At 36.1% G+C, this 12,946-nt stretch overlaps 1 protein-coding gene across 3 annotated transcripts in view; it reads right to left on the reverse strand.

Moving 5' to 3' along the window:
* Positions 1 to 4,961: 4,961 nt before the first annotated feature.
* The window catches only part of LOC149070263 (beta-alanine-activating enzyme-like), a 99,624-nt gene continuing 91,639 nt past the window's right edge, over positions 4,962 to 12,946 (reverse strand). For all 3 annotated transcript variants that reach the window (XM_089249576.1, XM_089249577.1, XM_089249578.1), the window contains one exon: positions 4,962 to 9,114. In XM_089249576.1, coding sequence (XP_089105702.1) covers positions 8,731 to 9,114 — 384 coding nt within the window. In that variant the 3' untranslated portion in view covers positions 4,962 to 8,730. The remainder of the gene's footprint in view (positions 9,115 to 12,946) is intronic.

Below are 12,946 nucleotides of genomic sequence, written 5' to 3' on the forward strand. Positions count from 1 at the left end.
TGTCAGCAATGCAGTCAGTGGAACTATACTGAATGAAAAGAAATGGAAATTCATTCCTTTCATTTCTTTCCATTCCATTCATTTCTTAGCATAAAATGGACTATTTTATGCAAAGGTAATCATTGGAGTAGATTGGTGCTAAGCAGTAACAGCAGAAAAGGATACGGACTGCTCACTTAGCATAGCTGATCACAAATTGGGTTATCACCAGTGTCCCAAGGTATTGGAATAGTTATGTGAAAGCTCGACCATCGGCAAAAACTTACGAGTATCAGGACTTTCGCTTATACTGAGGTGGTGAGCGTGGTCACTTTTTTTTTTTTTGATAAGTGAAACCGAACCATTTTCGTACTGTGATTTCATTGTATTCAATACTGATTTGAAAAAGAAACATTACTACAAATGGACGCTTTTGCCAAAAGGTCAAAAAGCTGACACCTGCTGATAAAAAGAGGTTATAGATGCATAAGTATGAGACTAGCAGGGCCAGATTCAGATGATAACAGAATTAAAGAGATGATTTCGAAAGATTTTCAGATCACTCCTATTGAACATAAAAGGAATCTAGATACAATGAAAAGGATTATAACAAAGGGTGAAAACAGCTGTAGATTTACACCTCAAGTCGAGGAAAGTTTGCACATTTAAGGATTTGAAACAATCGGTCATCGTTGACAAAATTAAAGAAAGCCTTTCCCCAAACATCAGAACTCATACAGTTGAAAGATACGGGCGGTTGGTTAGATGCAGTCAAACTTGCGAGAGAAGATAATTACACAAGTGCAAAGAACAATGATAAAAACATGAGTGTTTCATATCCAGGATATGAGATACATTTTTCTTTCAAGGGATATAGTGTGATAACAAAATAAATATTTTTGTAATTGTGACTCTGGAAAGAAGTATTCTGATCGATAACCTCTTCAAGAGAAATGCTGTTTCGTATATTCATCAAGATTTCATGTGAAAAGAAACTGACCTGAAAATAAGAATAAAGTTAACAGAGGTAACATAAGAAGGAATTCCAACATGAGAGTCAACCAGATAGAAACAGGAGTACAACAGTAACAATATCAGGCAAGATTCTGGATGTATATTAAATATTACCACATCGAAGAGAATGGAAGTTATTAGTGTTGAGGGGAAAATTGTGAAAGCATTGATTGATTCAGGTTGCCAAATTTCTGTCTCTCTCTCCTCTAATAAGAGAAGATTTGGTTCTGAGCTACAAGACAGAATCTAAACAAAAACCATATGTGAAATCTGCATTTGGGACGTCCATTTTTGCAAACTTAAGACACATCAATTTGGCCATTCATATCGCGAGCAAAACGAGTATAGCTCACCATGAACTATCTTGTGTACTATTACACCACATATGCATAAAGAAGCTATATTGCATCCACAAATTATCAGCTTATTTCAAGGGGAAGTGGAGGCACAAAAGTTTGAGGCCGTGAGCAAAAAAGACATAGTAAACAGTTAGGTGGAAGCCCAGCAGGGTGAGAGAAATGAAGTCAAAGAGGGAAAGAAGCATATACAGTGTAAACAGTGTTACCATCACCCCACAAGAATAATTTTGGAGAATTCAAAACATTAGCGACTCACTGGTTATCGAATGGGAGTCGGCAGCAAAGAGTAAGATACTTTACAATGGACTTTGCTCTTCCACAAAGAGAAAGTGGGTGGTATAGAAGTGACTGAGCTGGTTTTACCAAAAGCAATAAGGTCAGAAGTGTTGGGATGGGACCATGAAACTCCTTTTTGGGGGACATGTAAGTACTGAAAAATGACAGAGTTTTGTAGTGCATGTGATGCTTGCCAGTTGACAAGAATAAATTCTCAGACAGAGCTCTAATTATGCTGATAGCAAGGCCAGAATTGCCACTTCAGATTGTGGGCATTGATTTAATTGGCCCAATCATACTACCCACATGGAACTCATAAAAAAACAAATGAAGGTGAGGCTCAACGAAGCTGCAGGTATGGCAAAAGAAACTGTCGATATCCAAAAAACTTAGACTGGCTGACCACTATTGCAGCACCTCCATACAGACATTTTGCACACTCCAGGGGCAAACAATGTAAGTGCAGATGTGATATCACATTAATAAACTGTGTGAACTGTAATAATGAACATTAATGTTTCAATCGTTTTTATTGCAAATTATGTAAATATTTTTTGCTATCAAAATCATGTTATTTGATCATATCCTAATTTTAATTATTCGTGTCAATGTGTTGAACAAATTTTATGTACTGCCAAAAATTATGTTGTTAGGTTGTGTTGTAAAATATGTTATGCACATTCCACACCTAGGGGGGGGGGGGGTGATGTAAGGTTTGCGCCATCAGGACGAAGCATGATGGGATTAGAGAGCGTACTGGGAAGGGAAAAAAAGCCCTTGGCAAAGAAGAATGCTGGTGTCGTCTTTTAATTACAGATTCGAGAGTGGGTCCTGCAGGGCCGTAAATTCAACTTTTTCCGGGGGGGGGGGGGGCAAAGCACATGTACTCAACGTATGTATACATATATTTGTATATATACCATTTTTAGTGTATTTTCAAAGGCCCCACGCCCCCCTAAATGACGGGCCTGTGGACTCAGGCGGTAACTTGAAAGGCTTGCTATAAGCGAGGAGGATGTATTAATATTTTAAAGTTTACTGTTAAAAGTTAATTAAATCAATCTTCAAAAATGAACCAGACTTTTCTCATGACTTTTTTTGTTTTTCTTTCCCTGACTTTCCAGTTTGCCGAAAACCCTGAAATATATAGCTGACAGTGAAACTAGCATTGACAATGTTTATTGTGGTTAATGGTACGCCTGAAAAAACAGAAAACATGTTGTTCACTTACACCTCGTATAAAGAAAGAATCTATTGGTCACACTCAATCTTTGATAACCATCTGTACTTACACACATCCTACAGTGTATTTTTTGGTAGCTGTACTACCTATCAGTGATTTTTTTCAACTTTTTTTCTCTCCACCAGGTAGTAAATTGCTCAAGGCGATAGACCTGAGTTGAGTTCAGGTTGAAAAAAAATTCCACGTACGAACAATACCAAATCTAATCTATGCAAAATGTCAGAGAACACATTCCATAGTACTTCCAAAACAACACAGACAATTAATTTTTTTACCATATTATTGGAATGCTCAGAAAAAGACACTAATGCCCAGGTGGAAAAAAAAATTAGAAGAAAACAGATTCTATGAGATACAAAATCAGAAGTCACAACAGGCAAATCACCCAACAAGGTGGCTGGAAAAAAATCAACAGAAAGAAATAATAATGGAAAGAAGTCCATAAAAATATGGTTGTCAAGCTTAAATACAGCTAAGTATACCCAATATAAAAAGTTAGGAAAAAATAACTAAACAACTAAAATACTCTGCCCATAGAAATATGGTTGTCATTCATTAAAATATGGATAGCTTTTCGATTACTCCCACCTAGTTTTATAATATTTCTCCTCTTTAAGGTATCTATCGTGAGGGAATTCATGACTACTGATGGTAGGTTATTCCATGCATTTAAGACTTTTCTATTAAAAAAAACTTTCTGCAACCCAACTACCTGGAACTATCTATAATGAACCGAAACTGGTGTCTCTGAGTAGAAGCAGTTAAATGATGGAGTAGCAATATTTCATGATCCATCATATCAGTTCCGTTGAAAATAGTAAAATACTTCAATCATATCTACAATATGCTTATGTTTGCCACAGAAAACACACACATTCAATGAATCCAGTCTCTATTCATAGTTCAAGCCTTGCATACCCATTAGTGTTCTAGTAACTCTTCTTTGCATCCTTTCGATGAAGTCTATATCTTTCTGAAAATAAGGTCTCCAAAACCATATGGCACACTGTAGGCCAGGATAAACTGAGCCTCTAAAAAACAAATAGGAGAACGTGAAGAGACAATACAATGATTGCTTTGGACCCATGAGTATGGTTATTCTTTCAAATTATAGTTATCATTCACATTTTGAAGGCATGACTGAATATTTTCAAAAATATGAGATATTTCTTATTCAGTTTGATACAGCAAACCCCTGGATAACAAACCTAAATTAAGTTTAAACTGTTAAACTAGTTTAAAACATATTAGTTTGATAAAAAGCAAGCAGTTTTGAAATAGGTAAAGAAATCGGTACATTCCTAAAAGTGAAAAAAGAGTCCCCAGGGGGCCGATATTATTTTTTGTTGACATAAATGGCATATTCAAACTAAATATAAATGGTAAATTAATCTTGTTTGCAGACGAAGAGGACTTAAAAATAAACTTAAACTAAATATATAAAAACCAAATATATTTTTGCTTAAAAACAAAAAATATAAATAATTTAACAGACATAAAAATCAAAATCCACGATCACTGTCCATGTCAAAATATTTCACAATGCAATTGCTATGAAATTGATAGAGTTCATGAACACAATTACCTATAGTTCGTTTCAGGTTAACTTTGCAGTGAAAGGGAAGCTACGAGGGAACTGCATTACACGTTGCTATGACAATGAAAGCCTTTCAACCAATTTACCGATGTGCAGTCGCGGTAAGGTATAGCTGATTCTCGCCTATCTCACTGAGAAAAATCTTTTTTTTTACGCATAATGGTGATTTTTTTTTTTTTAATTTAAAATTCTTAAACGAATAAAGATCGATTCAGAACAATATTTTTTCAGTATTTTTTTTTCAATCATTCAAAAAATTTAAATATTCTGCATAAATGATCATCGTAAGCCTCCGATTATATGGGAACTATATTTTGCGGCGAAGGAATACACTCTCTACCTTTCTCTGCACTGCAAAGTTAGCTTGAAATGGACAATAGGAATAATAATACTGTACAAGATGACCTAAAATGTAACTTGCAATGTGAAAAAATAATAAAGAAATTAAGAACATACGCCGCCATTTTATATAGATTAAAAAACACAATCGACAATAACTTTCTAAAAGATTTATTTTATGCTTGGATATTTTACTCATAGTAACACATGGAATTACTGCTTGTGGAGGTGCATATCAAACAGATATACAAAAGCTTGATAATATATATAATAAAATAAGATCCCAAATAACAAACATTGCATCAAACAATTATTATGTAACAGCATGTCGCAAACTAACTATAAGACAAACAAATTTATAGATTAATAAAATTCTCATTCTAAACAATAAATGGCTAGAAAAAAAACAAAATAGAACCTTATCTAGATTGAATAACTTTTATTAAATGCCAAAAACAAATAAAATGCTATTTCAAAAGAGTTATACATATACTGCTCCGAAAATAATGAACCAATACCATACAATTAATCATACAAATAATAACATAAAATCCAATCACAATATATTTATATTCTCAATAAACAAGAGTTCAGAATCCATACTACAACAATAGATCATAAAACACAATTAAAATTATAACCATTCCCGTAATCAACTAAAAAATACATGTGAATATATGGTTGTATGTGAATTCTCTATATGTCAACTGACCAATTGTATGTTCGTATTTAAATATACATATGTATGCTTTCTTTGTTCAGTTAAAAAATATCTAAATATATATGACTTTATAAAATATTAACCAATTAACTCTAATTTATATTGACCCACTGGAAGGACTGGACTTTGTCCCTTAGGGTCACAGAGTGTCTGTATCGTTGTAATGTCATTTTTTGTGAAGTTTTATTTATTTTTTTGAGTTTTTCTCAGTTGTTTTGATTGTATGTTGTATTCAGTCTAATAAAAAAAAATAAAAATACTGTACTCGGTACCTTGAAATTTGTTGCAGTAGGATTTGGATACACATCAACCTAATGTGGTTGAGTATCTTCCCCCTCCCCTTCTCAAAAATATCGACAAAACAATTAATAAAATTCTCTCAGCATATACTAAAGCAGGGGCTCTCAACCTTTTGCAGAGTGCTGGATCCCTTACATGATTTTGATATCCTGTCACTGGCCACCATGAAATGAAACTATTCATAATTTAATTTTTTTCCCCAATTTTAAGTAGCATAATGACAATTTCAAACCAGCAAGACCATCATTTCCCACTGAACTTATCTCTGTTAGCAGGGCCACTACTAAAGAAGGGCATGTGGGTTTGGTCCCCTGAGTGTTGAGCCTTCTTTGATTCAAAATTATCGTATATACTCGTGTATAAGTCGACTCGTATATAAGCCGACCCCTCCACTTCAGGACCACCAAAACCGTAATAAATTGAAAACCTGTGTATAAGCCGACCCTAAAAAACCTGTGCATTTTAGAGAAATTTTTTTTAATATTTTCATGCAAAATGAATAGCTTGCGGAAGTTTACAATAGAAAATGATTCAAACTTTTTAATCTGTTTCTTCTGAGTCTCCAAGCTCATAGTAATCCGTCAGATCATCATAGGTGCTGCATCTTCGTTTTTATCCTCATCTGATCTGTCATCGCCATTGTCACTTTCAAAGAGGATATCATCTTCTGTTCCATCCATCGCATTGCTGATGCAACACTTTTTGAAGGATTGGATGATAATTTTGGCAAAAACAGAATTCCATGCCTCATGTACCCATTTGCACACAAGGCCAATGTCAGGTTTCTTCAAGGCACCACTTTTTGTAGTTTTTTTATCTCATCGGAACTCATCCACTCGATCCACAAATTCCTCAAATAGTCTTTGAGAGGTTTGTTGATGCTCACATCTAAAGGCTGTACAATCGATGTTAGCCCACCTGGTATCAAAGCCAATGATGTTTTCGATTTCTTTGCCTCGGCTTTGACATTATCGGTGGTGTGGGGTTTGAACATATCTCATACCAATAATGCTTGTTTCTCGAACACTGCTACAAAGATGCTACTGATTGTGGGGGGGGGGCGATATTTTCTCATCAAAAACTGACCCGAGTATAAGCCAACCCCCCTCCCCACTTGGGGAACAAATTTTTCCACAAAGAAACTCGGCTTATACACGAGTATATACAGTACTATGAGAAGTGTTAAATTGGATGCTCGTCTCAACTATCAGAGTTTCTAGTTGGAGTTCATTGAACTTTGATGCCGTGTTTATTCACCATAGTCCTCTTGGCGCCCACTACAGACCTTACAATTTGAGGGTTTAGAAACCAATCAAATTACATCAATTTTCTGAAAATTACTTTTGTATTACAAGTGGCTCTTTATTGTTAAAACTTTGTTATTTATTTCAAATCGAACACGGTCCATGCTCTATCGCTGTCGAGCAATTTTAACATATCCCCAATAGGGCTAAACTTTATTATATGAGAATAATAATAATACATGAAAAACTTTCAGTTGCCAAAGAATTCAAGCTATCTTCATCCAAAGCTATCTTTATACTGCAACAGCAGATACTGTCACTTATACTGACACCATGGAATAAAAAGATCCTTTTTTCTCATTTTTAATGTTTATTGACTTACACTGATATATTATACATCTTACCAATATTTCATCCAACTCATGCTCGTTCCTTTGAAAGAGTTATAGGCAAACAAATTTTTAATGCTGGCTTTTCACCATTTATTTATTTTTATATATCATACATCCATTTTCTCTCTCTTGAAGACAAGATATTAGAGTACAGTAAACTCTAAAATTCGGGCATGTGCTAGTCCAGCAGAAATTATTGGGGTTTTCCTGAGACTGAGGTCAAAGATGTTTCGTTCGTCAATGAATATATGTTCACATTTTTGGACCTCCCATAATCATGAGGTCCCACTTGCCCATGCAGAAATCAGGCCATCTACGTGAATTGCAACCAAGTTTAAATATGAGGAAGACATCACTTTCCCCTGTTAATACAACAGATATGGAAAACTGGATGAATGAAGAGATATCAGTGTTTCAGGGAAGGAAAATTCATCTTTGCCCTCACAGGAACAAGAACCCCAGTTTCTCGTTTGCTGGATGAGTGCTCTACCACCTAGACTTATAAAGACGGAACATAGAATTCTCCCCCTTCCCCTGAAGCATATGTATATGCTTCAAGCTGAATGGCTCTGTGCAATCGATGGCATCAGCATTCCACAAATAGCTCGCAAATGACATCAATTTAAACGGGTTTTTTTTCAACTGGCATCCAATAATTCTGGGAGAGATTTTAGTAATCTGGCACTATATAACCAAGTTAGTGAGAGTCCACTGTATATTTTTTAAACTAGAAATTTACAATAATTTATTTTGGTTCATTTTGTGTGTAGCACCCAAAAGATTTGAGACACCCCTTATGCTTAAACTTGAGAAAGTGCCCAAAAAAAGCTGAATATACGAGTTACACTCAACGTTAGAAGTATATATTCCACTTTGCGAAGTGGCCAAACTTCTTGCTTTGGCTAAATAACAATTATAGTATCAATAGCTGGATCAAAACATCATAATAATTAACAATTTATTGCACCTTCATGACCATATCAAGATACAGGACATTGATTTTTGGTGTGTTCAGTAATTATCACATCTGCAATGATTATGCTCAACTTATGCATAACTTACCATATTTTAATGTGTATAAGGAACACCTTTTTGCCAAAAACTGGGTCCCGAAAAAAAGGGGGGTTTCTTATATATATTTTCAGCTTTTTTTCCAAATTTTAGGCCCAAAAAATAGGAGGATGCCTTATACATGTTAAAATATGGTATTTTTTTAAAGTAATGGTAAAAAATCCGAATTAAATTAAGCTATATAAACAGATTTATTCAAATTTGGAAAACATAAATATTATTGTCTCGACAACCAACTGCAAAACTATCTTTCAATATGGCAACCGATGAGAAAATCTCACCAGGAAAATTGAAAGTATAAAGCTCAGAACCATTCTCAGAATCAAGAATGAATAAACGCCCGCTTGTGCAAGCAGCAATTATATAAGTTTGTCCTTCTGTTCCACTGAATGGCAGAGGTGAAGAGTAAATGGGAGAATCACACTTGTAGGTCCATAACAAGTTCCCATTGCTTGAGAAACAGACTAGCTTTGAATCGTGTGAACCAACAACTATGTTTTCCATTGCTCCATCCTGATTTGCCAGAGAAAATTTTGCTGGTGAAGAAAATACTGGCCCTCCTGTGCTATACTTTCTAATCTTTATTGATATTGAAAGATAAAAATGTTAAAACAGAAAAGTTTTATCAGTTGTTAAAATCATGCTTCATAAAAACATGTAGAGAAATTCAATTTTCATATTTTTCAAGAAAAACTTCATATGAGGAAATGAAAACGATGGCAGAGAAATGCCAAGAGGGGGGGAGGGGGAAAAAAACATTTTTTTCTCAATTAATACTACACTGGTGAAATAAATTAAGAGAATTTGCATATTTTATCAAATTTCATGAAAAGAACTGAACTGAATGTAAAACCACTGCTTCTAGACAAAAATGCAAATCTTGTACGTCAAATACGTAAGCGTAAACGTGCGTGTAGGCGGAGCCAGTAGAGAAACAGGCTTTATAAGCACGCGTAAGTTAAGACGCATTTTGTTCGCTAGCACACCTCTGCAAATTTCTTGGTGTTATTTTGCAGCAATCGGTTAATTTCAAATTGTAACAGTAAAAATGAGTAACCACCAACGTTTAGATGATGGAATGAGGTGGCGAATGGTGGGGAGGCTAGAAGCAGGCGAATCTCAAGTCCAGATTTGTAGAGAGTTCAATTTAACGCCCAGCGTCGTGTGTAACTTATGGAAACAGTTCCAGGATACCGGATCCATTGAGAGAAAGCCTGGGCAAGGTCGTCCAAGAGCCACGACGGCCAGAGAAGATCACCATTTGTCGATTATAGTGGGGCGTAACAGGAGTGCTACAGCTTCTCGGCTCTCTCGTGACTTGTATGCAGCCACAGGAACCCGTGTATCAAGGGTGACTGTTTCCAAAAGACTTCATGAGAGAGGGTTTGTTTGCAAGAAGACCTGCTGTTTGCGTCCCGCTCACTTCTATGGACAGGGGAATCCATTTATCATGGTGCATAGAGATTGGAGTATGGATCAATGGGCGACTGTTCTCTTCACTGATGAGTCCCGGTTCAGTCTAAGCACCGATTCTCGCCGTATGTTCATATGGAGAGAACCAGGGAACCGCTACCTACCCTCAAATGTCCGCGAAATCGACCATTATGGCAGAGGAGGTTTAATGGTCTGGGCAGGCATCATGTTGGATGGCCGCACACCTCTCCATGTCTTTGAAAGAGGCACTGTGACTGGTGTGAGGTATAGGGATGAGGTCTTGGAGTCCTATGTTCGCCTTTTCAGGGGTGCAGTTGGCCCCGAGTTCATTTTAATGGACGATAATGTGAGGCCACATAGAGCTCTTCAGCTCGACGATTTTCTAGAGAGTGAGGATATTCGCCGGATGGATTGGCCAGCCAGATCTCCAGACCTTAACCCTATAGAGCATGTCTGGGACGCTCTGGGGAGGGCAATTGTAACTCGCAACCCCCCTCCGGGAACCATCTAGGGAATGAAAACAGTGTTGCTGAACGAGTGGGACCAATTGCCACAGGAAATGATAAACTGCCTTATTTCAAATATGAAATCACGCTGCGAGACCTGTATATCTGTAAGAGGGGACCATACCGCCTATTAACCCATCTATTAACCCATTTTTTTGTTTATTCGGCAACCGCTGTTTCATACCTTCCTACTCCAACTAGTGTTACGCATGAAGACGATACCCATTGTGTGCCGAAATGCATTAAGAGTTTGCGTATTTTTCGTGTATTTGCTTTATATGTTGGTGACTTAGTATTCTTGAGCAAAGTTGATCTACTCTTCTGCATTCAATAAATCATATCACACTTAGCCTTACTTAACACAATAGAGTCTCAAAAGTTCGAGATTCCAGATAACCCAAGGTGATAGAATTTTCTGAAAAAAAATTTCCTCTCTCAAAAAACCCATCTTTTCCTCTTTGCCTCCAAAGATGTTTTTGTCTAATTTTTCCTATGAATGCCAGTAATTTTAGTTTAACCACTTTATGATCAAAGGATGTAATATTGCATCCAAATGCCAGTGAAATGAATTCAAACAAATTCACTCTGTTTTCTTTCGTCCCCCCTGATCATCCTGAAGCTTTTTGCAACCTTAAAATTTTTTTCATTTTGGTTTTTTGCGTACCCTGATAGTGATTTTTTTCCTCACATATGATTTATCTTTTTTATAAAAGTGAAAGAGAACAGGTAGGGTGAGGGTAAAAAGAAATCTAACTTTGTACCTACATTCTTATCACCTTGTCTTTTATTCAGGTTTTTTGCCCCTTTTTCTAACGTGCCGTTAGGTTAGGACAAGGTTACTATATTTATTGCCAATTCGTCAAATAGAGAGCATCCAAATTTCTTGCCAATTCGCTTGTAAGCGAAGGGGTTAAAGAGGACTTGCCATGAACCAAATTGGTCTTGATCTCTAGACTGGGGTCTTTGGTAGGTCCCCAGACCAGAACTTTTCACAGAACCCCACCCCATCACAGTAAATTTATAAGGTAAAAAACAAATATATATATCGGGTCCTCAAGCTGGAGCCCCTGTCAATTATAATCCTGTTATAAAGACAACAATGATCTTAGCAGGCCTAATCTAATGAACTAAGCCAGTGAATTGATAACTAAAAAGGTAGGCGTAAGTACTACAAATGCATGGGTCCAAAGACAACAAATTAGAACCAATTTCATCAGATGAGAATAAGTTCCAAACAGTTTGGTGGCTCAGGGTTGAACCTTGTATTGTCTTAATTTTTACTACATACTATATGTGGTATATTTGCTATAAAATGAATACAAAGAGGTCCCCCATTTGAAAGTAGTTTTCTATAATTTTTCATATAATCGGAGTTGGTCTCAGTCCCATTCATCTTGGATTATCGAAACTCTACTGTATGTTCTTTCATTTTTTCCCTTCACATACATTGCCTGTTTTTTTCTCAGTGTGGTACTGAGATGCTACCATGCAGGATATCCCAGAACTCAACTGCCAAAATGGTAGGGGCTAGTAGTAAACCATGGCAAGACAAACTATTTTTTCAATGGAACCCAGGATGAATCAACTTTATTTGGTTGATACAGGCATTACCCCTGTTCTGGAGTTACCAAAATACAGCAACTTTGTTTGTTCTTACTAGTCACATGTAGCTGCAGAGGTGAAAAATATATAACAACCCTTTTTTCTCCCTAACAGTATTACGTGTATATGCATAAAGAAAATATTTTTCTTCTCTCGCACCCAGAGTTTGGATATGAATGTCTTAAACTGCAAGTGTAACAAGTGAGCTGTTTAGAAGGACGCATAGTGACCTATTTCTGGGAAATTCGTGAAGATTAAGATTATTAGGAGAAAAACTCTTGAGAAGTTTTCTATCAAAATATTGTTGTAACAAGTCAGCTGTTAACACATGTTAACTCCTTAACTGTCGATGAAATCTCACATGATCTAATTTCTAGTACTATTCTTTTTCAATCACAAAGAGTAAAGACATATAAATACGTATGTGGCAGTTAAACGCACAGACTCCCTAGGGCGTGTATATATATGCCAGTGGCACTTAAGGGGTTAATAATCACAGTGGCCAAAAATTTTTGATTACCTTAATTAAAAAATCTTAAGTGCTATTGCAAATATTGTTTGTATTGATGTGCACTTTCATTCCTCTTATTTTGGAAATAGATTTCTGGGACACCATGAATATACCGATAGTGTATATGAAAATGTTTGGTGCCCATCTGCAGCTTAAAGGAAATAGCGTAATAATAACAGTAGAGTATAAAGATTAGAAGTCATAATAACGAAGATACAGGGAAACCTCTTCAAACCCTCAAACCACTCCCATTGTAAATAGATGATAAGCGTGGCAGCCTGCTTAATCACTCTCTGGTGATTCATGATAAAGGGAAGAAACAAACTATTTGCACAGTTGAAGGGATAAGGCAGCTATT

The sequence above is a fragment of the Pholcus phalangioides genome, unplaced genomic scaffold (assembly GCF_987345545.1).
Source record: "Pholcus phalangioides strain wild (caught in Gottingen) unplaced genomic scaffold, Ppha-v1.0 ptg000022l_1, whole genome shotgun sequence".
Lineage (NCBI taxonomy): Eukaryota > Metazoa > Arthropoda > Arachnida > Araneae > Pholcidae > Pholcus > Pholcus phalangioides.